This window comes from Zalophus californianus, chromosome 7, assembly GCF_009762305.2.
Source record: "Zalophus californianus isolate mZalCal1 chromosome 7, mZalCal1.pri.v2, whole genome shotgun sequence".
NCBI lineage: Eukaryota > Metazoa > Chordata > Mammalia > Carnivora > Otariidae > Zalophus > Zalophus californianus.
This window is the reverse complement of record NC_045601.1, coordinates 31,048,975-31,076,111: the sequence shown is the minus strand read 5'-3', so window position 1 is coordinate 31,076,111 and position 27,137 is coordinate 31,048,975. Positions and strand designations below refer to the sequence as shown.

The window sequence follows — 27,137 nt, the reverse complement described above, 5'->3', positions numbered from 1 at the left end:
CCAGTTTGAAGACTCTGGGTTTTGAAAGGAAGAGTAATGACAATAAAGTAGCCAGAGGGGAAAAATAGTAGCAGGAATGTTTGGGATTTTTTTTGTTTTTTTTTGATCATCAGTTAAATGTTTCAAAGCCTAGTCAGGGGCTCCTAATCAGGTTCTGATGCAGGCTCTTCCACTGCCAGTTCCATGAATTTTGTTAACTTGTCGAGTCCAAGATTTCTCATCACTTCAGAGAGAGAAAAAGAAAGCTTTTTTGTTTGTTTGTTTTGTTTAATCCCACAAAGTTGGTGAATTTCAGAAATCATTTAAAGAAAAGAGTGTTGTTATTTCCATTTTAGGGAAATGCTTATGTTTAGGAGAGATTGTAAACGTTATACTGCGCTGAGGCATCAAAAAGTTTTATTTGGAGGGGCGCCTGCGTGGCTCAGTCGGTTAAGCAACTGCCTTCAGCTCAGGTCATGATCCTGGAGTCCCGGAATCGAGTCCCGCATCAGGCTCCCTGCTCAGTGGAGAGTCTGCTTCTCCCTCTGACCCTCCCTTTCTTGTGCTTTCTCTCTCTCATGCTTTCTCTCTCTCTCAAATAAATGAATAAAATCTTTAAATAAAAAAAAAACCTAATAGAACACCATCTTTAAAAAAAGTTTTATTTGGAGACTCAAAATGGAATATCTTTACTTTTTACCTCTGTGCTTGGTACTGTGGTCTCAATGTTGGTATCCCCCTACAGTGCACATGTTGAAATCCTAATGCCCAAAGATGATAGTATTAGGAGGTGGTGCCTTTGAGAGGTGCTTAAGTCATGAGGGTAGAGCCCTTATGAATGGGGTTAGTGTCCTTATAAAAGAGGCTCCCAAGAGATCCCTGGCCCTTCTACCATGAAAGGGCACAGTGGAAAAGCGCTAGCTATGAGCCAAGAAGAGAGTCCTCCCCAGGGAACTCAACCCTGCTGGCATCTTGATCTTGGACTTCCCAGCCTCCAGAACTGTAAGCAATAAATTCCTGTTGTTTATAAGCTCCCAGCCTATAGTATTTTGTTATAGCAGCCTGAACATACCAAGACACTTGATCTTAAGCTAAAATTTGTATTTTGCAAAGAATGCAAGAAAATGTTTAATTTCAGGCAAAACTATGTTTTTATTAAAATTTTAGAAAGTAATGCCTCTTGCATGCTAGGCACCCATTAAGTAGTTATTAATTATCTATGCTTCAAACTTAAGGATAAAGAATATGGGGATTCTGTCAAACTCTAAAATTCTTTATACTTGAACCTTATCTTTTTAATTATTAGATACGTGATTCTAAAAAAACAGTAAAACTATGCCACAGAAAACTAGTAATATTAAGCAGTACAATAAAACCTAAGTAACTAGGATTAGCTAGTTCAGTCAGGTGAAGTTAGTGGGTAATTTAGTCACATACTCCACAATGATTAACTGAACCATCCCTATGTGCCCTACATAGTTGTAGTGCTATAGATACGGCAATGAACAAAATCTCCCTGCTCTCATGGAGCATACATTCTAAATGGAGAGACAACACATAGGAGCGTCTGGGTGGCTCAGTCGGTTAATCATTTGTCTTTGGCTCAGGTTATGATCCTGGAGTCCTGGGATCGAGCCCTGAGTGGGGCTTCATGTTCAGCAGGGAGTCTGCTTCTCCCTCTGCCTGTCACCCTGTGCATGTTCTCTCTCTCAAATAAGTAAATAAAATCTTTAAAAAATACAGATAAATTAATATATACTGTGTCAGGGAGGTAATTGCCTTGAAGAAGAATAAAGTAACGTAATGGGATAGTAGGCAATTATTGGGTGGGGGTGGTGTTTCTGTTTTATAAGGAGAACAGGAAAGCCTCTCTGAATAGGAAATGTTTGAGCAGAGAAACAGGAAAGGAGGCTGGCTGGGGGAACTGTGTTCCAGGTAAAGGGAATATCAAGTGCAGAGGCCCTGCTCTATGAGCCTGTTGGGCATGTTTGAAGATAACAGGATCAGGTAGGTGGGATAGAATGGGCTAAGGAGTCTCCTTGAGATTCTCTTCTCTCCCTTTCTCTCTCCTTCTGCCCCTCCCTCTGCTCTCTCTCTCAAATAAATTTTAAAAATATTAAAAAAAAAAACAATGAAGGGTGGGGTGGCATTAGAAGGTTTTGAGAAGTTTGAGGTGGTTATTGCAAAGCCCTAACTGCCATGGGGAAACCAGGCTACTCTGGGGCCAGTGTGAAATTGAGAGAGTTAAAAACAAATGTAATTGCTTTTCCCCCCCTTGTTAATACACAATAAAAATAAAGTGACCCACCTCGGAAATTGATCCAAGTAACAGAACTGAAAGATTTACTCTAATAAATAGGCAATATCAATTTATAATTATGAGCACAGTAAGTACTCATCTAGAAACAACCAAATAGACCCCAGTTAACCCTTCATTGTGTATTTGTTTGTATTTGGTAAACCTTGCTTCATAGCAGGTAGAATATGAGGCACACCCTCCCCCCCATCACTGACAAATTACAACAGGCTACTGAGGTGAGTGTCCTAGAAATTAATGACATTATGACATTTTTTATTGTAAAGAAATAATTACATCGTAGTTTATTTCTGTCAAGTTTTTAGGAACTGGGCAAGTGCTTTGAATTTAGAACATTGTGTGCTCCCCTTAAATGTGAATGGTTGGAACACATCTAAGTTTATGCAATATTTAAAAACCTTTTTGGCAGTGAGATTCATGGGATAGTGATCTCAAAGCCTCTCTCATCCTACATTTTATAGGCTAAACAGCAACTTATTTCTGAACTTTGAGGCAGCCATCCATTTTTTCCAGGCAGAAATTACAGAATGATTTTACTTTGGAAAATGAGAAAAAAATAAAGATGGCACGTGAGCCCAACAAAATATTCAATATGCTTGATATATTTTGCCAAGATTTTTGTCAAGAGCATTATTCCACTTCCCCAGCATTTGCAAAGGACCAAACATTTCCTGAGGGACCTTAATAGATGAGACATTGAATTCTCTGCCGTCAGTGTTGTCTTCCACCTGGGAAAAAGACAGCCTGTAATTGAAACCTAGCATATGCATTGTCATCCCTCTTGCCTGCCCTTCTGGTGCTTTACAAATTAAAAGATCTCTAAGGCTCAGCCTGCTTTCCAGCTGCCAGCCCCTGGTAGACATGAGGGAGCCAGAAGGGACCAGGTGGAGCAGTTTTGAGTTGCACTAAACACACAGCGCAAGGAGGTGGGCTGTAACTTTCCAATGAATATTTATATACCAGCCCCATTTCTCATCTTGCTCTTTGGCATGGATCTTAGTGTAGTGCTGAGCTCCTGCTGATTTCAAGGGCCCTGCATTGTTTTTGGACCTGCTCCGTGAAGTATTATGTCAGATGAGAAATGGGCCCAGGTTCCTATCACTAAGATGGCTGGTTGGCTTTTTTTTTTTTTTTAATGGAGACTATCATGTTATAGTGTCATAAGGATGGTGCAGTGAGGGAGTTCCCTGATGTCTCCTGTCATTCCTGTTCCTTGAATCACACACTTAACTACTGTTTACTATGGACTAGAACTTTAATTGCTTCTGTTCAGAGCCACACAATACTTTGGTTTGTATATTGCTGCATTTTCTTCTTTTTCTTAGGGGTTTTATTTTTGTTTGCTAAGGTCAGGCACTTATCACAGGGCTCCCTCATCATATTTCACATTCTGATCCCTCGTGGCAGGTGCTAACTTCCTTGCGTTCAAAGTGAATGGGTTGAGTAACCTCATAAAGATACAGAATGTCTTGGCGTAAAAAGGAAGCGAGTACAGAATGCCTGTCTGTGGAAGGCTTTTGGTGTTATTTAGAGAGTCTTGTAAACCTGAGAAGATATTCAGAAAACCATCTACACATACACCCATTAACTTCTTCTAGGTAGTAGATCATAGACTTATACTCATGTTTCTGATTCCCAAGCCATATTTTTATCTAATACAGTGCACACCTTAGGTGTATTTTATCATCATATTGCTTATGAGAAATCATTTTCATTGTTTCCATATATGACATAAACTATAGACAGCAAAATTCTTGTGAATTGTTGATTCTAAAATTATATTCTTAGATAATTAAATGTAAATAATTAGAAAGAGGGCTGTGGTCACGAGGATCTAATCTAAGTTCTCTAAGCAGAAGGCAGACAGAATAACCTCAGTCTTTATGACAGCAGTACCAGAAAAGAGGAACAAAGGCATGTGTTATACAAAGTACATATGGAATTCAACAAGGGGTGTGTCAGAGCCTCTTGATATATTTATGAGGGTGGAGGAGGAATGATAGAAAAATACAGACTGAACATGAATACTACTAGTAGCTCAATAATTATTCCTGAGGAGTTTGTATAAATCTGGAGATACACCCCTAGTGTCCTCTTCAAGATCTGTTTGACATTGGCCCTTTCAACATTTTTACTGTGATTCGGTATTGAAGGCAAGCTAAGAAAATTTATTGGTGTCATAGCACAGGGGAAAAGTAGGGTTGAACAGCAGAATCAGAATGTAATGGGACTAGCTGAAACAATGGACTTGCTCCAACAAGATGGCATTTAGGAGGAACACATGAAAAGCTGTTTACTTGGGTTCCAAATGCCAACTGCATGTGTAGTGACTGAGAGAAAACAGGACTGTAAATCCTAACATGGGGCAAAGGCTTAAGGGTTTCATTAGTTGGGTTTCATCATGTATTAGTACTTTGAAGTGTCTGGTAGCAAAGCTAATGTTCTCTTCAGCCTACGCTGATGGGTCCACAGTGAGAGTTGTATGGCCTCTGCTGTATTTTGTACCTATAAAGGCTCTGGGTCAGGGCAGCCCTCTTTGGAGTTTGAAGGGCAGTTATTATGGGAAAGGAGGTTTCGACTTGACCCATGTCAGTGGGTTCAGTTTCTTCTGAGACCAAAGTTCCATGGAAACTGTGTAGGGGAAACTTTCTAATAGTAAGAGTGATCTGAAAATGAAATGGGCTGCCTCTTAAGAAAACAATTTTCTTGTCAACACAAGTTTTCAAACAGATCAGGCATTTATTGACAGTGTTGTGGAAGTGACTGTAGTAATAGCTAACATTTATTAAGAGCTACTGTATGCCAAATTCTGTGCAGTGTGTGTGTGTGTGTGTGTGTGTGTGTGTGTGATCTTATTTAATTCGCACAGTAGCCCTCCAGTGGATATTATTATCTTCATTTTTGAGCCTAAAGTCCAGTGACTGGTAAATGGAAGAGACAGGGTTTTAAAACCCAGGTCTGAGTCTACCATGTAGGCTCTTAAGACTGCATTCACAGCCTCGAGCATAAAATGGCATTTTTGCATTTGAGGACATTGAAATTCCATCATTTTAGTAGGGGACCACCTTTTTTCAGGGGGGTCATTTTTATTTTATACATTCATTCATCCAGTTTGATCCTTTTTTTTTATCTCAGAAAAAGAGTCAGTGTGTTTCTGAGTATAATTGATGGCCATAGCTGTTTTGATTGTGGCCTTCAGCTTTACTAGTTACTGGAGGGAAATAATTTCCTGCTTCATTAACCATGGTTTGTAACTGATCTAACAGAAACTTGAGTCCTGTACCATTCAAATAATGCTTGGGAAATTCATTCAATTTTTTTTTCTTTGTTTACAGATTAAGTGGGATGGGGGCTTTGAAAACTGGCATTTAGAAATATGCTTCTGTTTTTTAAAAATATTTACTCACATTTCTTTGGTGGGGAAACCATGTTTTATCTGGATAATTTGTTAGGATCATAGTGAAGAAAGGGCCAGAGTTGCAGATCTCAAGTGTAGAGCTGCAAGCCCTGGAAAGGAAAGACTGTAGAAGTGTCCAGAGAACAGTGTGTTCATTGCCTTATTTGCTGTTACTCCAGGGCCTGAGGTCACCCTGGCAGACAGGTCACTTGTACTGCAAGCATTCATGCTGGCCCCAGGGACAGGCATGAGGTCACTGGCAAATTGCAAGAACAGCTCCCATTATGCATGGCCCATTTTCTTGATACTTGTTGCTAGGGGTCTTCTTCCTCCTTCATTTCTGCTTCTTTCCGGTGGAACCCAGTTCTGACCATATCTGGTAAAATGGGTTAATGAGGGTCTCCTTCCAAGACTGTCTGTTCCCCTGATCACACAATGGATCTACATCCACTGGAGAGGATCCACACCTCCCCAGCCTTTCTGCCCGAGGAGAAACTGGCTTAGATTTGCAGCTATGACAAGGGTTTCTTGGATTCGAAACTGAAATGTGTTGGTTTAAGATGGCCTGGCACTGTTACCTGATGGGCTTTTTCCAGACAGTGGAAACTGGTACTCAGTAGTGACATGCCATGACTTTCATCTGATCTAAGTTGACCAAGTCGCTTTATTTTCTTTTTTCTTCCACAGTGGTTTTCTGTACACAGGCAGAGCATCTTTCTCCTCGCCCCAACACATGGGTGTGTACACACACACACACACACACACAACCTCTTACTCATTTGGAAGATCTAACACTGCACATACAGATATGAAAACCTCCACACACATTCACATCAGAGAACTGATCCCTGTTTCCCTCCACCTGTTTGTTCTCTTACTCTCCACTAGCCTGCAAGCTCTCTGGAGATATTTTAAGTATTCCTAGAACTGTCTCTAGAACATGGTAGATGTTCAAGCATTGTTTTCTGAACTAGACTACATTTGACTCCAGGTACCTCAGATCATTTCATCTACATTTTTCCTCTTACTATTTTATTGTTCATTTATTAGCGCTCAGCAAGTAGCCTGCACAATTCTAAGTGTAGCGAAGTAAAACAGTGAATAAGATAAGATAATAAGAATCCCTGCCCTAATGGAGCTGAGATTCATTATTGAAGTGGAGACTAATGTTATTATTCCTACTTTGCAGCTAAGGGGAATTAAGACTTATATTAGAAAAAGAAGTGCTAAACAAAGCAAAGCCTAAACTCTTTCCTTAGACTCCTTCTAGTGGCTACAGTGAAGACTGACTCTGACAGCATGAGACATAGAGGCATACACACAGGCTGTCCACTTTTCTGCAAAGAGAAAAAAGCTGGTATGAAAAAAGCTGGAAAGTACTTAGTGCTTTTGCATTTCTTGGGTCATGAAGGATTGATGGAATCTCAGCCTGTATGTGCAAAGGCTGTGATCCATTACCAGCATCTGTGCAGAAGGAATTATGGTTTCTGAGTTAGAGCAGACTCTGAAATACACAGATAGAAAGCTTGCTGTTCCTTGGGTTTCAAGAGGATATTTCAGTCTGTTAGAAATAAATTCTGTCTATGCTACAAAAGAATTTTAGAAAAGAACCAAGAAACTAGTTGCATGTAACCTGCAATTCTTTATTTTTTAAAATGAGTTTTTGTGTTGATGGGTAAGTTCATTTTTTATATTGTCCAGACTGATGCTAGTACTCAAATGGCCTTATGACATAAGGGGTTGACTCACATCACCTTATGACTAAAAAGGGGTTGAAACAGGCATCTTGGGTGGAAAAGAGGGTAACCTTTAAATATGATGATAACTAGTATAGATTTGGCAGAGCAGATGCTTATATTGACTTCAGTAATTTTTGAAAACTATTCAAAATGTTCTACTGCAGGATTCTGCATTCCTGATTGTGGTTGCACAGTGTGACGGAATTAAAGTCACTTAAAAAATGGGAAACATACAATGTGTGGTAGAAAGAACCTGGGCTCTGCCATCAGATAGACATGAGTTCAAATTCTGGGGCTGCTACTTTCTACCTACATGGTATTGGGCATGTTGTGCATCCTCCGTAAGCCTCAATTGCTTCACCTATAAAATATGGGAAGTAATATGCATGTAAATGTGTTACTGTAAAGATTAAAGGAGAGAATATATATGACGTACCAGGCATAGCATGTGTCATACTATATGTACTCAGTAAAAACTGGTACCATTAATCATTTTCTGCTGTTGAAGTCTTTGGTAAATTTTACATCTTGTATATTCTATTTTGTATAAAGTAGACTTAAAAAGAATCTAAAGTTTCAGAATTCAATTAATTACAGAACATGCAGAAGGAAATATAGGAATATTCTTGCTGTATAGTTTGTGGTAATAATGCACATCTATTCTCAGAAGGCTCTTTTAATTTTAAGAAGTATCAACCTACTGAAGGGAATTCAAGCAAAGGGGACTTACTGTAAAGATTCAGATCATTGCATTTGGTTTCCTGGAAACTGGAATGTAAAATACCAAGGCTATTTTTGTTTTGTTTTGCAGGAGCAACATAGTTTTACTCCTCTCTTCAGTGTATGCTCCATCTTTTCATTCCTGACTAATTTTCCTTGCTTCTTCATCTTGCATGTGGTCTAAATTGGCTGAGCCCATATATTACCCTGCAGCTTCAGCAGTACCACTGACCAGTGACTCCCCCAGAATCCCTTTGAAATCATCAAAACCCAGCTAATGGTTTCTGAGAAAATTTGCCATACTCTGAATTCACACAGATTTCTGTCTGTTCCATTCAGTGGACATTTAATGTACTTTAATTTTCCTTGCACAAGATCTGCTTTCTTGTTTGGATCATAAACTCCTAGAGGGTAGGGCCATGTTTTCTTCACTCAGCAATCCTAACAACTGTGACAGTGCTTTGCATATAATAAGAAATTGTTAATTAATTTGATCAATTACATTAAAAATATATTGGGTGGGTCCAGTAGGATATAATAAAGTCATAAACATTCATTACTTACTATAACTAAGCTTGTTACCAGGAGTGTGCTACAGATAATAGTTTTTTGCGAAATACTACTATTTCCCTCTTTTTTTATTCTGGTTGCTATAAAGCTTTCTACTTATGTTATTTTCAGAATTTGGCTACAATGTGCGTAGGTATGGTTTTCTTTTCTCTTTTCTCATTTGTTGTTCATTGTATTTAAACAATCTGTAGGTTGGTGTATCATCACATTTGAAAAAATGTTGGCCATTACTTATTTCGGTATTATTCTGTCTCACTCTCTTGCTTTCTGATAATATTACACAAGTTACTTATACTCAATTTAATTCCCCTGCCCCTCCATTTTTGTATTGCTGTTCCAGTTTGGGTAATTTCTAATGGCCCAGCTTCAGATTTACTGATTCTTGCTTTTGCAGTGTCTAATCTTCTGTTAAATCCATCCAAAGAATATTTTTATTTAATATATTATAATTTTTGTTCTAGAATTTTCATTTTTTAGAGTTTGTTTCTTTTCTATATGCAATACATAGATAGATACATATATCTCTATTACATATACATATTATATACATATATGTATTAGATGTATGTATAACTATATGTACATATATACATATGTATTATATGTGTATTATATGTGTATAAATATATATGACACATATGTATATATATGTATATGTGTGATACACACACACACACACATCTTGCATGGGTGTGCATCTTTTCCTGTAAATTATTTCATATATTCACAATAATTTTTAAATCCTAATTAATTCTGATAATTCTAAAACCTGGGTCATATACAGGTCTGCTTCTGTTTACTGTGTTTTCTCTTTACTAGAGTTCACATTTTCCTGCTTCTTGTTAAGACTCAAAATACTTATGGTATTCAAAACATTTATGGTATTCTGAACATATACAAAAACTCAGTAAAGCCTGAAGCATACTATTTTTTTGTTGTGTTTATTTCCTGAAAGTCTAAATCCTTGGTTCTGGCTGGCAGTTAAGGTAAGGTCTGAGCATTCAGATTCCTCTTAAGAGTTGAGCAGGAGGGGAACTACCAATTCCTGAACAGCCATCATTGTGATATTTCAGTATTTGAATTAGAGCAGTGTTGACTTAAGTTTCAGATATTTTTGGTTCATGTTTTGATTTAGTACTGGCAAGGCTCTTGTACCTGTAACTTGGTGAATTCACTCATTTGTTCTAGTATTTTTTGTTGTTTTGTTTTTATGGATTTCTCAATTTTTTCTACATAAATAATTATGTTATCTGTGAATTAACAGAATTTTTTCTTTCTAAATTTTACCCCTTTTATTTATTTTTGTCCTCCTTTACTGGCTAAGATTACCAGTAAAATATATGAAAATGGGAAAAACAGATATCCTTGCCTTAGTTCTGATCTTAGGGAGAAATAATTCAATATTTCATCATTAAATATGATTTAAGCTATAGATTTTTCAAGAATGACATTTATCAGATGTGAGGGAAATATTTCTTTTCTAGTTTACTGAAAGTTTCTATTGTGAATGGATGATGAATATTGTTAAATGCTTTTTTGTACTCATTGAAATAATATTCTGTTAATATACTAAATTGCATTGTTTGATTTTCAAATGTTTAATAAACTTTGCATTCTTGGGATAAAGCACACTTAGGCATGATATGGTAGCTATTTTATTGCTGCATTTCACTTGATAATATTTTGTTAAATTTTTTCATCTATGTTCATGAGAAATATAGATCCACAATTCTTTTTAAATTGTCTTTGTCAGTTTTTAGATGAGAGTAATCCTTTTCTCATAAAATGGAATGAAATATGTTACCTCTTATTTTTTTGAAATAATTATAAAAGACTGTTATTTTTCCTTACTTATTAGAATTCACTAAGAAAACTACTATGGCCCTGGAATTGGGTTTTTTGTTTGTTTTTTGTGGGTTTTTTTTTTGGGGGGGGAGTGTTTAATTAGGAGTTCAATTTCTTTAATTGATACAGGACTATTTGGATTTCCTATTTTTTATTCAGTTGGTTTTATAGGTTGTGTCTTTTAAGAATTCTGATTTTATCTAAAGTAGTTAATGCTTTGACATAAGGTTGTTCATAATATTTCCTTATTATCTTTTTAAATCTTTTTAGTATCTCTAATCTTCTTCTTCTCTATTATTCATAGATTTTTCTCTTTCATTGATTTATGCTCTTTATTGTTTTCTTCCTTTTATTTACTTAGGGTTTAATTTGCTTTTTTTTAGTTTATTAGGGTAGAAATTTAGATCACAGATTTTAAACCCGTCTCCTTTTCTAATATAATCTTTTAAAGATATAAATTTCTCATTAGCCACTGCTTCATTTGCATATGACAAATATTGATATGCAGTCTTTTTTTTTGTTTTGTTTTAAGGACTTTATATTTTGATCAGTTAAAGTTCATAACATAGCTGAGAGGAAGGTACAGAGATTTCCCATAAACTCTCTGTTCCAATACATGTATAGCCTCCTCCATTGTTATTACTCACCAGAATGGTGAATCTGTTACCAAGGATGAACCTACACTGACTTGTCATCATATCTGTAAGTCCACAGTTTACTTTAGGGTTAACTCTTGGTATTGTATATGCAGTGGGTTTGGACAATGTATAATGACATATATCTTTTATTACAAGATCATACAGAATATGTTCACTGTCCTAAAAATTTTCTGTACTTCTATTTATCCCTCCCTAATCTCTACACCAGCAAGATAGTTTTGTTTTTCTAGAATATCATATAATTGGAATCATAGTGTACATATGACTTTTCAGATTGTCTATTCACTTAGTAATATGCAGTGAAGATTCCTTCATGTCTTTTCATGGCTGGAAAGCTTGTTTCCTTTTAACACTGAATAATGGCCCATTGACTCTCTATATTAGAATTTATCCATTCACCTAGTGAAGAACATCTTGGTTGCTTCCAAGTTTTGGCAATTATGAATGAAGCTACTCTACACATCTGTGTGCAGGTTTTTGTGTGGACATATATTATCAACTCCTTTACATAAATATCAAGGAGCATGACTGCTGGATCATATGGTAAGAGTATGTTTAGTTTTATAAGCAACTGCCAAACTGTCTTCCAAAGTGAGTGTACCATTTTGCATTCCCACCAGCAATGTATGGGAGTTCCTCTTGCTCCATATCCTTGCCAGAATTTGATGTTGTCAGTATTCCAGACTTTGGCCATTCTAGTAAATAGTGAAGTGTTATCTTATTGTTTTGACTTGCATTTCCTTGATAACATGTGGTGTGGACTATCTTTTTATACGCTTATTTGCCATCTATATATCTTCTTTAGTGAGGGGTTTGTTGAAGTGTTTGTCCCTTTTTTAAGCAGGTTGTTTTTCTCTTATTGTTGAGTTTTAAGAGTTCTTCATATATTTTGGATAACAGTCCTTTATCAGATGTGTCTGTTGCAGATACTATCTTCCAGTCTGTGGTTTGTCTTTGAATGCTCTTGACATTGACTTTTGAAGAGAAGTTTTTAATTTTAACGAAGCTCAGCTTACCAGTATTTATTTTTCATGGATTCTATCTTTGGTGTTGTATTCAAAACTTATAACTTTGCATTTTTTATGTTGGTCTATGATCAGTTTTGAATTAGTTTTTGTGAAGGGTATAGGGTCTGTGTCTAGACTTATTTTTTGTGTGTTTGTGGATGTCTAGTTTTTCCAGAACCATTTTTTAGAGAAACTGCATTTGCTCCACTGTATTGTCTTTGCTACTTTGTCAAAGATCAGTTGACTATATGTGGGGTGATTTGATGTGTTTTCATTAGTATTTTGTCCTAAGCATTTTCTAAATTCATTGGTGATTTCTTCTTTGACTCATAGGTTACTTAGAATTGTGGTGTTTAATTTTCAAGTATTAATGATTATTTCATGTATTTTACTACCAGTGCTTTCTAATTTAATTAATTATGGCCAGATACTATACTCTGTAAGGTTTAATTTAAAATCTAATGATACTTATTTTATGCCCAACCTGACAGTCATCCTGGTAGACATTCCATGTGCACTTGAAAATAATGTGTATTCTATAATTATTGGGTATTAGTATACTATAACTGTCAACTACAGCATGTTGGTGACAGTGTCTACTTTTGCAATTGGTTATTGGGGAAGGAATGTTGTAAAAGTTCCAAGTATGACCATGGACTGCTAGTCAGTTTCTTCACTTAATTCTATTAGTTTTTGCTTTATATATTTTGAAGCTCGGGCTAGTAGGTACATGCACATCTAGGGTTGTGAGGAATTTATCATTTCTTTCATTTTCTTAATTCATCTCTTTGTATCTGGTAATACTCTTCATTTTGAAGACCATTTTGTGATATTATAATAGCCCAAACATTTATCTTATGTTTATTATTTACATGTTACATTGTTTTCCATTCTTTACTCTGAACCTAGTTGTGCCTTATCACTGCTCAAGTTCCCAGAAAGCAGACTCTAACATGGAGATTTATGTGCCAGGAATTTATTGGAGTGTGCTTTCAGTGGTAATATTTTTGGTGGAATGATGGAAGCATGATTAGACTGAGAGATTTTGATCGTCAGTGCAACTGCAACAAAGGTCTCAGCTGATCTTATGGTGGCTCTAGATTCAAGTGACTTTCAGGGTGAGGGTAATACCTTTATACCCCTTCATGGTCAGTCAGTAGATGAGGGCTAACCCCAGAAAGGGTGTGATTTAGGTCAAAATGACTCTTTATTTGAGGGCAAGTGTTGGAGAGGAATTTAGTTGAGAACTGTCAGTTGGTAACACTACCAGCAGCTATAATAATGAATTCTTCTGGGCAATATACCATAGTATCACGGTGTGTCTGTATTTAAAATACTTCTCTTGTAAAAATTTAAAGAAAAAAAAAAAACTTCTCTTGTAGATCCCTAATAGTTGGGCTGTGGTTGTTTAATCCAATCTGACAATCTTTGGCTCTTCATTAGAGTGTTTAGTCCATTGATATTTAGCATAATCATTGATATGGTTAGGTTTGAGTGTGCTATCTTGCTACGTGTTTCCTATTTTTCACATATGTTCTTTTTTCCTTTCTCTTTTCCTGGTCTTTGGGGTTAATCAAATTTTTAAAATACTTTATTTTAATTTTTCCATTGAATTTTTGTTATATATATCTGTTAATATTTTTTCTTATTAATATTTAATGTTAGGTGTTACTTGATGTATCCTAAATGTCTTTTCCAAGTATATCATAATACCTCATGTCAAATGAAAGAACCTTAAAAGAATATAATTTTGTCCCACTCTCTTTGTGCTACTGACATATATTTTACTCCTATACCATATTATAGATCACTTTTTATTTTGGCTTCAGTTGGCTGTCTTTCATGAATTAAAAGAAAAACAAAAGATAACCTTTGTATTTACCTATACATTTACATTTCTGTCACTCTTCATTCCTCCCTATAGCCCTGGGTTTTTATCTGGTATCCTTCCTTTGACCAGAAGGTCTTCCTTCAGTATTTTTACAGGGTAGCTTGTTGGTGATAAGCTCTCTTGATTTTTGTTGATCTCCTGTGTTTCTCTTCTTTCATTGAAGCATGTATGCCTTCTTTGGACTACTGTGAAATCCTGCTTTTTTAGTTTCTGTTTCCAAAGAGCGTCAGCCTTTCAAGAGTCTCGGTTTTATTTAGGGGCTCAATTCCAGCACATTCCCTGACACAGACTTAAGTCAACCCGTCTATTCCTAAGTAGATATTAAAGGTGTAACAACTCTAGCCCTCAGTCCTTCAGCTCAGTTTTCAGCCCTGGATCCACAAGGTCAGCTAGAAGTTTCTGTTCTGACTTTGAGTTTATACTTTATTTCTAGCTATTGATTTCTTTGTCACTGATGGCTGAATACATCACATTTTAGGAGTTGAATATTTCCAACATTTCTACATGTTTATAACTGAGATGGTCAGTGTAGGAGGGAAGGTATCCCTATCAACTTAAACTGCTAAGATGACAGAATCTTTCTTCTGTACTTTATTATACAGAATAGTTGTAGGATTACAAATAAATTATGAGCCTAGACTACCATGGAAGCTTTTTTTAATTATTTTATTTTAAATAAAATATAAATTTTATTATTTACTAATTTTTAATGGACTGTCATGTTCACCTGGTTAACAAAGAAGTCTTAGCTATTAGTCTCAGTTCTTATTGTGAGATCACATGTGTGCTCAGTAGAATAATACATATAGTTTATTAAGAAGTCATTGCTGAGATTTCAGCTTTTGCTCTCCTGCTTCCTGCTCTAACAGGTCTATGGAAATGCAGGACCTCGCAAGTCCTCATCCTCTTGTTGGAAGTGGTGATACTCCCGGTAGCTCCAAACTGGAGAAGGCTAATCTCAGCAGCACATCTGTCACCACAAATGGAACAGGAGGTAAGTATACCACCCCAGAGACACCCAGAAACACATTTCGATGTTTGCTGTAATTTCACATGCTAGGGATCTGCTAATAAATAGATCCTTATCAGGAATAACATAATCAGCATTATATCCAGGGAATATATGGCTAATAGACTGTCTGTTATTCTGTTGATTTTCTTGAAATTTTTACACCTCCTTTATAGCTGGAAAAATTCAGAAAGAATAGATATCCCTGAACAACATTTTGAAGGCTTTTAGCAAAGCTCCCTTTTTGTATTTGCCCTTGTAAGTATTCCAAAAAAAAATGTAGACAATGTGGCCAAAAATATTTGCACTCTGATCTTGTGAGAGAGAGAGAGACAGAGACAGAGACAGAGAGAAAAGAAATGATACTAGTATACTAATTTTTGGTTTTATTTTGAATTGTGGGAGAAAGGCTATCCCAAATTTTTCTTTTTTTTCTTAAAAGAGGTTTGAGAATAGAAAAATATTTATGTCTGCTGCACTTTCTTTTCAAAGAGATTAATACCTGATGTATTTAAATTGGGAATTAAATTTTTTTCAGATACTTTCTCATTTGATTAGCCTATAATTATGCCACAGTATGTGGTAATAATAACAGTTATTTCAGATATTCTGCCCTACTAATTTTATAAAATGCGTTCAGCCGTCAAAATATATGGTCAATTTTTACATCAGAATATGTTTAGATGTCAAATATATACACATTATGTGTAAACTACTTTTTAAGTTATTCTCCATCATTTTGAAGTTTTATAGATCTGTTTTAGTCAAGAAGAGAAAAATTATATGAAATTAGTTTTAATTTATAAACTAATTATATTATTACATAACAGCATTTGCCACATCATATTTTCTTTTAAATTTTCAGTGTTTATGAAATTGATACACCTCTTCCCATTTAATTTAAAATAACTGTGCAGTCTAAATTTTTTTTGTAAAGTTGTGTGCGTTGCAATTTGCCTGTATTTAATAATGTTTTACACCAAACCCATTGTAGATTAACATTTCCTTGTTTATGATGTTTATTTGTCTCTAAACTTGCATCTATAATTTTAGCCAATTAATTATAGGATTGCAAATTTATAAGATTGTTTAGTGATGATTTCTGGTGTAAGAACATTTATATTTAAACCTTAACTTGGATACCTATAATAAGATTTTTAAAAACTCTGGAATCAAACCTTGGAGTTCACTAATCATCATGTGTATGTATTTAACTGAACTAAAACAGACCTGATAAAGTGTAAAAGTCATACAGTGCAGCTACGATTTTGGCTAAAAGGTCAGGAACCAGTACAAGCATTGAAGACTATTCATGTACACTGAGCAGGCATTCGGACAATGAACCCTTATACTGTTCCTGTTCTCAGGGGACAACATGACTGTTTTAAACACTGCAGACTGGTTGCTGAGTTGCAACACCCCCTCTTCTGCAACAAGTATGAGAGATGATGGTACACTGCATGTGTTTGGGTGTGTGTTATTGCCCTTCTGGTTTGCTTTCTGTTGCTATTTCTGTTTGCACTTCCTTTTCTGTGTTAAGTACTTGTAAAGAAAAAGGAGAAATAAACATGACTTTTTGTTGTTTATAGATAACAGTTGACTATGTTTTTTTCTTACCAACCACTATTCTAATCTGAGATTCCTTAGACCAGTACTGTTTTTTCTTACAGTTTTTTTATAATGTCACACCAACAGATGCAGCTATTGTTTTTCTAACTACATATCATCTAAGTGGCTAATTCAGCACAGCAGTCCTATCAATAAGAGCAGGTGAAGCAGATTGTACATACATACGAACTCAGTCATCTCCATAACCTACAGACTGTCTTAATTTAAATTCTTAACATGGCAAAAAGATATCCGTGATTTTACGGGCTTCAATAAATAATCCAGTTAAAGTGCCTAAAGTATAACATAAACATTTAAAATTCCATCATTTAAAGAATTATCAGTGTGAAAGCTATACATTTAAAATTGTAAATCAATATTAACCCTTAAAATAGTTTGAACTATAATTACTACATTTATGTACACAAAATATATAAAAGTATAAACAAACTTTTTTTTAAAGTTATTTATTTATTAGAGAGAGAGTGAGTGTGGGGAGGGGCAAAAGGAGAGGGAGAGAAAGAATCCTCAAGAAGACTCCCCATTAAGCATGGAGCCAGATGTGGGACTCAATCTCAGAACCCTGAGATCGTGACCTGGGCCGAAACCAAAAGCCGGACACTCAACCAAATGAGCCACCCAGGTGCCCCATAAATTTTTTTTTTCTAAATCAAAAGTTAATATACTATAAAAATCAAAAAATAAAAGCAAAACTATAACACTAACATGAAATCACCCAATTTTAAGATTAAAAAGACCTCCCTACCTGTTGGAAATATGCATTGTAAGAGAGCAGTTAGGATAGGCAGTTTGGCTGGATCTTGCTGTATCTAATTAAATTAAAGTATATGGCCAGTGAATGAAGAATACTCCATTATACCCATTATTTGTGTTTTTCTATAATTTTAGCTCAAAATGTTTTTCAGTTCCACACTTAAAATATACATTTTATACTTAAAATATGTTGCAAGAATTCAGTTTCTCTTAATTCTAACTCAGGGTCTTTTTCTATAAAGGGCCAGATAGTAAATATTTTAGCCTTTATAGAGCATACCATGTCTGTCTCATCTACTCAGCTATGTCACCAATAACTCAAAAACAGGCATAGGCAATGCATAAATGGATGAGATTCATTAGGTTCCAATAAAACCTTATTTATGGATCCTAGTATTTAAATTTCATAGTCATCACATCATAAAATATTCTAGTTTTTTTTTTAATATTTCATTTGTAAAAAACATTTTTAGCTCACTGGCTATTGTTCTGTTCTCAGATATTCATGTAACATGGGCAACTTTACATATGTACAATCAATATTTAGTAATTTAGATCTAATCTCAACCAGAAACATTTTTCTAAATGTTAAGCCTCAGATTTTCCTAATTCCTAGTGTTAATGTTAATAGTCACATGGCCATGTGGGAAGAACAAGGAATTGTGTGTCAGAAGGAACACACTTACTCGCTGTGTCACCTTGGACAAGTTACTTAACCTCTCTGAGCTTTAATCTCTTTCTATAAAAGGAGGATAATAATATTTCCCTGCCAAAGCTTTTGTCTTAAATTAGATAGGAATACAAATTGTTTGCCAGTAAAAAGCAGTATATTTCCCTTTCTTTAATTAATAATTCAGTAATAACTAGGCAATAGTTTTTAAGGAAAATGAAAACATGCATTATGTTAAAAGACTCTCCAATGTTTGGTCATATAATATATTTTTTGGCATTTAGAATGTGTAAACTGGCCAAAGAAGGCAAGCTTTTAGTAATAAAATGTTGGGTATACTTTGATTATTAACGATGTAGTCTTGATGGCATATTGATATGAAATTTATGAATTTATGAATTTTAATGACTTTGGGGTGTTTATTGTATGGATGTATATTGGGTGTTTATAGTACAGACCTAAGGATTTGGTGCATATCTCTCCCATTGACAGTAAACCGTTTTATTTATTTATTTTTTAAAGATTTTATTTATTTATTTATTTGACAGAAAGAGACAGTGTGAGAGAGAGAACACAAGCAGGGGGAGTGGGAGAGGGAGAAGCAGGCTTCCTGCGGAGCAGGGAGCCTGATGCGTGGCTGGATCCCAGGACACTGGGATCATGACCTGAGCCAAAGGCAGACACCTAATGAATGAGCCCCCCAGATGCCCCTAAACTGTTTTATTTTTAATATTGGGTTTTATTGTGGATATTTGATCACTTTATAAGATTATTATAAAAAAAGGAAAAAGCAAAAGCTAATTTAGTGGCTTTTGAAAATCTTTCCATTAACTTTGAGATTTTCAGAAGGACTTTAATTATATAGTTTTTACTAATATGAATAAGTTGATAGTGTTACCTTAATATCCTACCATACTACATCAGTACTCTTTAAATATATTACATTATTCCTTGAATTGATTTAAAGTGTTTCAGTACCTTAGTCCTAATTATATAATTATATCTGCAGATTTATATTGGAAACTAATTTTCCTTTCAAATTTTTGTTGCTTGTAAAATTGTTAAAATGTAGAACTGTCAATAAAAGTGGAATAAATGCAATCATACCCTAGCATATAGACCCTGTAAAGGGTCAGATAGTAAATATTTTCGGCTTTGCAGATTATGTGGTCTCTGTTTTAGCTATCCAGCTCTGTTGTTGTTCCACAAAAGCAGCCATAGACAATGACCTTGGCTGTGTTCAAATAAAACTTGATCTGTGAACACTGAAATTTGAATTAAAGAAAATTTTCACATGTCACAAATATTTGTCTTTTGATATTCTTCAACTATCAAAAAATGTAAAAGCCATTCATAACTCACAGGCTATACAGAAACAGGCCATGGGGAAGATTTGGCATGTAGGTTATAGTTTGCTGACCCCCGATATAAAGCTTTCTGTATGCTCTGTATACGTCATTCATATGCATATTTATTCACGTAAATGCATGCCAATCATATGAAAAGTTACTTACAGAAATAGGTAAGATTTTTGTTTGCTTAATGGTGTCAAGATTCATGATTAGTTGTACTTTACAGAAAGACATCTGTTGGAATTGCTTAGGATAGGATCTAAAAGTAGATTTTCACTTTCTCAATTAAAATGTATCAAGTTCCTGTTATATGCCAGGCTCTGTGCTAGGAAATAGGAACCCAATGACCTATAGAATATGATACTGGCCATCAAGGGACCAAAAGTCCAGCAGAGGGAAACAGACAAGAAAGTAATGAGTGCATAATGTGTTCAAGGTGGGTGCATAGCAGAGGGAAGGAATATTTGATTCTACATGGAGATTAAGAAAATGCTTTAAAGAGAAGGTTTGAGGGAACCTAAATCAGACATTCTGATCAGATTTATAACATTTTCTATATTTAAAATCTATATATCATAGAAAAGAATCTTCCAGAATTCTTATTATATTTATTATACAGATGATTGACTTATGCAGGGGGTTTATTTCCAAATGTTATGTGTTTGTGTGTGAAGTAGAACCACCTACTGTTGTGGCTCTATTTCTTTTTAGATTTCTTTTTAATGAAAACCATAAATTGCTTTATCAAATTATTTTACAAAATTACTTTCTGGATATTTAGAAGTGAAAGACACTTGGTGCTCATAGATTTTAGAGTGAATATATTGATTTAGACAAACATAAATCATAGGCTATACTAATTATTAAAGTGGGTAAGCAATACTGCATGTCCCCTGCAGTGTTATAAATTGTAACCTTCCTAATCTAACTCCTCCAGAAATTCTTTGTAGAACCTATGCTGTTAGAAGGAGCTACGGGTGATTTTGTGGTTCAGAAAGAAGTATATTTAGAATTAACATATATATGTCTTTTAAGTGTACACCAGTTTAAGCACAGATTTTGGAAGATGAAATGTAAAATGTAAATTACGTGGGTCACGTTCTCTTTTCAAGGATTAAATCTGCTACTGCAACTAACGAACATGAACTTTGGATTATTATAATAAACAGACTCTCTTCACAATTATTTAATTAACATTAATGTTGTGCCTGAGTTCCAAAGATAATCTGAACAGACAAGATTAAATTTGCTTTGAAAATATGCATAGGAGGGTAGGGATGAAGGCCAACGCACAGCTGACACGTGACAATAATCACACAATTTTGATTTAGTCCATAGATAGCAATTATTTTTAAAGGTAAAAAATAAAATCCAATTATACCAATATATTACAATCAATATATTAAAAATATTTTGACTTTTTTCTTTTTTTTTAAGTTTGGCTCTATGAAAAACATCCAAATTGCAAATATATAACTAATGGGGGGGTTGACAATACAAATATTTCTTGAATAATAAGTTCTGTACAGAGTGCTGTATATAGTTTGTCATCCTTTAGAGAAACCCTGAATTACTGAATTAACCCCGAATGCCGAATTACTTATTTTGAACATAGAGAAGAGTAAAACCACAATACTCTTTAACTTAGGACATTAAAATATGCTTGTTACTTTTGAAATCAAAACATTTATTTTATAAGTTTCATTTTGTTGAAAAATATGATGTTTATCACTTCTAGAAGATTGTCCTTTCCATTTTATAGCAGGTAATGATTGTGGACATTGTCCTAACAAGTTAAAAACCCTGTTGAACCTGTGTTAATTTAAGAAAAGTGAAATACAGTGAGAAAAAGTTGTATTTGAACATGACAATGAATTACATGATAATCATTTGGAATGAGGATTTTTATAAGTTTTAGAAAATAGTGAGATCTTTCATTGATGAGTATCTTTGCAGGAATGCCTTGCACTTATTTAACTAAAACCAAAGTTGCCTGCCACTAATAAAATACATGGTATATTTAATTGAAAGTGCAGAAACAAAACCAAGACAAAAGAAAATGGAATACACTTCAAATATGTTTGAACCTTTATTGAAAATGACTTGCATTTTTCAAGCTTTGTAATTAAGACAGTGTTTCCATTGTACTAGTTACCTGTTTTATAAATATTAAGATATTTATTTGTATTCTGTCTTTTCAATTAACTAATCATATATGGAATGTCCCTTTCACTTCTCTTAGTTTTCTGCCCCTGGAAGAACAAATTATTTATTATTACCTAATGTTATTTTTTTTCTTTACAAAATCAAACCAAATTAACTTTGCATTTTACTTGGAGCCAAGAGATGTTTGTTGATGTCCACCTAATGTGAGAATAATTTACTTTTTGTAGCAACATAATCAAATTTCCCTCTTTTCCTTTTTGTTCTTAACTGCATATGAAAAATAAATTAGCATTAATGTGCAGTTTTTCCCCAAATCCATTTGTTGAGTTAGTACTTTAAAGTCCGTGCATGTTAGTACATTGAACACATCTTGACATTTATGCTTCTCTTTATATACTTTCTATGGATGCCTTTTCTCGGTAAAATGGAACTTCTTTGTCTGTGTTTGACTAAATTCAGACCTTTAAAGTTTTAATGAGAGATGTTTCCAGGATGGTGAATGCAACCACAAACTCTTTGTCTCCCTTTATTTCCTTCTCTTTTTGACCACCTGAAACTTTCAAATTGAGGCGATTATAATCAACATCAATACAAAGTTGGGATCCAAAGTAACAGAACTAATCCTCATGTCTGGCTTCTAGACTAGTTTTTTAGACCCAGCTCTCGTTCTCCTCCTTTCTCCTCAATTCACAAGTAAAATATGTAATTTTTTTACATCTATTTTACAATTGTTTATAGATTTAGACACAGGTAAATAGGAAAGTAGCCAGCATTAGAATTTGGAAGTTTCAAGAGACTGTCCCTTGTATTAGTGTTGCTGAAGGCTTTGGGCTGTGCTTTTTTGTCAGAAGTTGAACGTGGGCATTACATCAGAGAGCTTTCCATCCACTTAGGTCACACTCTGGATCATCTTCGTACAGATAAAAGGAATTCTTGATTAGTTAGTGCTTCCTGAGAGGCAGTATGGTTTAGAATTTAGATTCTGAAACCACACCACCTGGTCTCAAATTCTAGTTCTTACTAGCTATGTGACTATAGACAAGTCATTTAGCTACTTTGTGCTTCAGTTTTGTTATCTGAGGAATTAAGATGATAATATTATCTACCTCATATGATTGTCATGAGGGAGAAATGAGCTCTTGATAAATAGTTTTGTAATACTAAATAATTTTTTTAAGATTTTATTTATTTATTTGACAGAGAGAGACAGCTAAAGAGGGAACACAAGCAGAGGGAGTGGGAGAGGGAGAAGCAGGCTTCCCGCTGAGCAGGGAGCCTGATGTGGGGCTTGATCCCAGGACCCTGGGATCATGACCTGAGCCGAAGGCAGACGCTTAACCCACTAAGCCACCCAGGTGCCCCATTAGTAAATAATTTTCTAGTGGGAAATATAATTAGTAGTCAGGTATAACTATAAACGGACTACTATGTAAATTTTACTACCATAAAGTTTTAACCACCAATTCATTATTTATCATTATACAAATAACTAAACCTATTCCTCAGATTATTGTTGCTATTGAAAAATAGGGTAACCTTAAACTTCCCTTTTGCTAGGATAAGTAATCCAAATTTCTTCACTTCTGCTTTCCAAACTTTACAGTTCTCCTCTGAATCTTTGGGCAAATCTTCATGACATTATTCAGTCATGGATGCTAACTTAACCCCAGGGCTCACTGAGGCGGGGGGGGGGGGGGGTCCAGTCAATTCTGTTTCTGTGGAAAGAGAGCATAATCATTACTGCATGTTTCTCCATCAGTCAATTGCCTTTCTAACAGAGTAACATTGCTGACTTGCTTGGTTGATGGGGACACTCTGACCCCACTATTCTTTTTGCCATGTTTGCTCATGGTTGGCTAGTCTTCAGCTTTCTTCTTTATAGTTTTCTGCTTGCCTCTGAGTTATTTAACTGTATAATTCCGTTTTATGCAGGAAACATAAGAGGTGTTAAGTAGAAAATAATTTAGTTGATCCCCTTGCTGCTGTGATGTATGTAGCAGAGCTTTGCCCACAAAGGGAAAATATGGTGTGACAAAAACAAGTTGAGGCTTTTTCACAGCCCCCCTCCCCCACTCACTGCATCTAATAATGACAATGATGAGGTGTGCCTGCTGACATCGTTCCCAAGTGAGGATTTTGGCAAAATAGACAACTTCAGAGTAATAATAACATTTTAAAGAGTTTTCAGAAGATGTACTCACTGCTGTAGAAATGATCTCTTTCTCTCTGCTTATCTCTGTAATGCATTAAAAATTGTTTTACCATTAAAATAAAAACCCCAACATCTTACGACTGTTTAGTGTATTTAAGAGCAGAAACTTATTTAGAGTGCCTCATTTTGCACCCATCTCAGGAATAGGCCCATGGTCTCTGTATTTCCATATGCCTCCATTGTGCTCTTAGGCAATTAATCATTTTTTTTTTAATGTCTCCTTGGGAAGAATAAAATACAAGCTAGTAAATCTCTGTTATAATTTGGATTAAATGGGCTGAAGACCAACTGTGATTCATTTTTTCTGTCTTTTGACTCTAATGTCAGGGGGTGCTTAGGTGAGTTACAAATGCAAATATGTGTACTCCTGCTTCCCTTTATAAGGTTGACTGCCTTTAAAACCCAGATCTGAGAGAACTAGCTTAGTCAGAGGATTTTTATACTGAATCCTCTACAAATGCATGTCCACTTTCTAGAAGCTAAATTAACAAAACTTTCCTCATCGACTTCTCAAGTTTTCTCTTTTGCATGCCCATGGTAGTTGGAAAAGCCACTAGTGGAACAATCAGCATCTTTGATAAAAATTTAGAAATAAAACTCACATGTACTTATTCTTCTACATAGTGTCTCTCCTTGCAGTCAAAACAGAGCCTTTGAACAGCAGTGAAGCGGCAACCACCACTGGAGATGGAGCCCTTGACACTTTTACTGGGTCAGGTAAAGCCTTAAGCTCACGCGTTGCTACGTACACATTGGGGTGCTCATCATCTTCCTAGTGAATAAGCAGCGGAGTTTTGAGAATGTGGATTTTTATCGATTTAGCGTTAGATTTAGTTTTTGGAGAACTAATTGTCATAGAAGTATATACTTTTAGAAAAATTATACTTGGAATCGTTTTGCTGGATTTTTCAGTTGACAGCAAAACAGTCCTCTGCCTTTCTTGTTAGGAATAAGCAGGGCTGGCTTCCTTTGGAATTATTTTATACAGTGTTTAATTTAATAATTAGGTTGTAATCGTTGGCTTTGTTCCCTTGACTTGTCCATTTAAATGGCGTAAAAAACTCCCTTCTTTCCCAACATTCAAGATGTAAAACTATCCATTTGATTCCTTCTAAATAACCTTGTTTCCTCTCTGGGTTTAAAAAAACTCCTCCTGTGTAAGCAGCTGAGTGACAAGTATTAAAGGTTAATGGGCTTTGGGAGGACACATGCTGGTTGCATTAGAACCCAACCTGAGAGCACTACTTTCACCCAGTGCTTCAAAGAGAACAATAGCATGTCTTTAAACAGCAATCCTTTTAAATATAAATACCTGATAACTCCCAGGTGGGCACAAAGGACACGCATTAAGTTGACTTCGTTCAAGATTTTAAGCTACAATATTTTGTTTAGTGTATTATCTGGTGAAAGGATTTTTTTTTTTTAACCTGAGAAGGAATTTGAATAGCATAAAGATGAACAGTAAACCTAGAGAAGTTTCTGTGGTAATTACATCGTGGTTTTGTTGGTCTACCTTAACAGCTTACGTTTTATCCATATTCTCACATACGGAGGTTGTATGTGGGTGTGCTTCAGGTATAAAGAGTGGAGGCCTGTCCTTGAATATAGTATCCTTGTAGCATACATTGCATTTTTATAGATACAGATGAGCCCCTCTCATTAGTTCACACTGATTGGGAGCAGTTGCTGTGTATTCACATAAATATTAGTATTTCAGACAGAAAGAGGTAATAATTCTTATTACACTCTGCACTGAGACTCACATGCACTAATCTGTAGGCTTTCTAGCAATTCACTTGCCTCCCAGGAGATAAATAGGTAGCAACTTACTCTAGCAGTCTTTATTGCTCACCTACCATAACTCTGGTAAACTTTCCACAGAGTGAATGCATGGCAACACATTTTTAGGGAAAGAAGTGAAATTACTAAGGAACTGTTGGCATACTTAAATACCATACCACAAGTTCACTGATAGCTAAATGACAACGTTGTAGAACAATAGACGCACAAGGAATTTCAGAGGTTTTTGATCTGATTTAGAGGCAAGAATACAGAGGTGCAGATAAGTTAAAGGTGTGAAGGCCATACGGTCCAGGCCTCACAGCTGCTCACTGGTATGAATGAGTGCAGAGCAGTGTTCTAATCAGTCTGGGAGTCCCTTCTGTACTACCCCATTGGAAAATATAAGAATGGAAAAAGAAATAGCTGTGAGCTGCCACCCTGTCTAAAATTCACTCACATTATCTTTACAAATAGTTGCCCAGTTTTCTTCTACAAATTATCTAGGGCTGTGCTGTCCCATAGTCACTAGCCATAGGTGGCTATTTAAGTCTCAATTACCTTAAAATTTGGTAAAAGGAAAAACGTTTTCTGTAGTCACAACAGTCACATTTCAAGTGTTTAAGAGCTGCCTGTGGTCTTCCAGTTGCTACGGTGTTGAACAACTCAGCTACAGAACATTTCCAGCTCCACGGAAGGTTGTTGGACAGGTTCTTCTGGACAACAATGTTCTAAGTCAGGGATTCCCAACAGCAGCACTATTAAAAATTTGGCTTTTTTTCTTTTTTTGTTTGTAGGGAAGGATCTGTCCTCTGCGTTAGAAGAGGTTTAGCAGCATCCCTACTGTCTATCCCAGAATGACTGTAACGCTCCCCAGTTAGGACAACCCAAAATGTCTCCAGACGTTTTAAACGTCCCCTCACAGGCAAAATCCCTACCTGCCCAGCTCCCTTACTTCCCATCGCCTACCCCAATGAGAGTCTCTGATCTAAGGTGACACAGTAATTAGAATAAAACCTTAAAATTGTTTGCATCATGCTCTGAGCATCTGGTAATATTGTATAGAAATTTGTTGTAATTAATTTTCAGGACCTTTTGAAAACAAAGCAGTTTGCTTACTTTTATTTGCAAAGATGATGGAATATAGTAAGTTGAGTGCTTTGGGGTCATATCTCTTGTTTACTGAAATGACAATGGGGAATGAAAGGAAAATCTCTGAAGTCTGTACATGGTAGTACAGAAACCATACTGGAGATTAGGCTGCCCTGTGTAGGAACAGATTTTACTCTGGTCAGCATAATCTCAAGCCACTTTAGTCAAATTTTGTTGTTTTCAGTTATCTGCAGATTCATTAGTTAGAATAAATATACATTTTAGTTTAGAAGCAAGTTTTGTGTGAACATCTTAGTTTTCTGAGCCAGAGGTTTTGCGTTCTATTTAGAA

The 27,137-nt window shown here is 35.4% G+C and overlaps 1 protein-coding gene across 16 annotated transcripts in view; it reads left to right on the top strand.

Moving 5' to 3' along the window:
* The window catches only part of EYA4 (EYA transcriptional coactivator and phosphatase 4), a 270,841-nt gene that overhangs the window by 183,621 nt on the left and 60,083 nt on the right, over positions 1-27,137 (top strand). For 12 of the 16 annotated variants that reach the window (XR_003521675.2, XM_027603539.2, XM_027603535.2 and 9 more), the window contains 2 exons: positions 14,994-15,118; positions 24,540-24,632. Coding sequence is in view for 15 of the 16 variants with exons in the window: in XM_027603539.2 (XP_027459340.1) it covers positions 14,994-15,118; positions 24,540-24,632 (218 nt within the window). In the remaining variant the exon portion in view is untranslated. Of the gene's footprint in view, positions 1-14,993; positions 15,119-16,500; positions 16,570-24,539; positions 24,633-27,137 lie in introns of all 16 variants that reach the window. The other 4 variants (XM_035728666.1, XM_027603543.2, XM_027603544.2 and 1 more) reach the window with 2 other exon arrangements.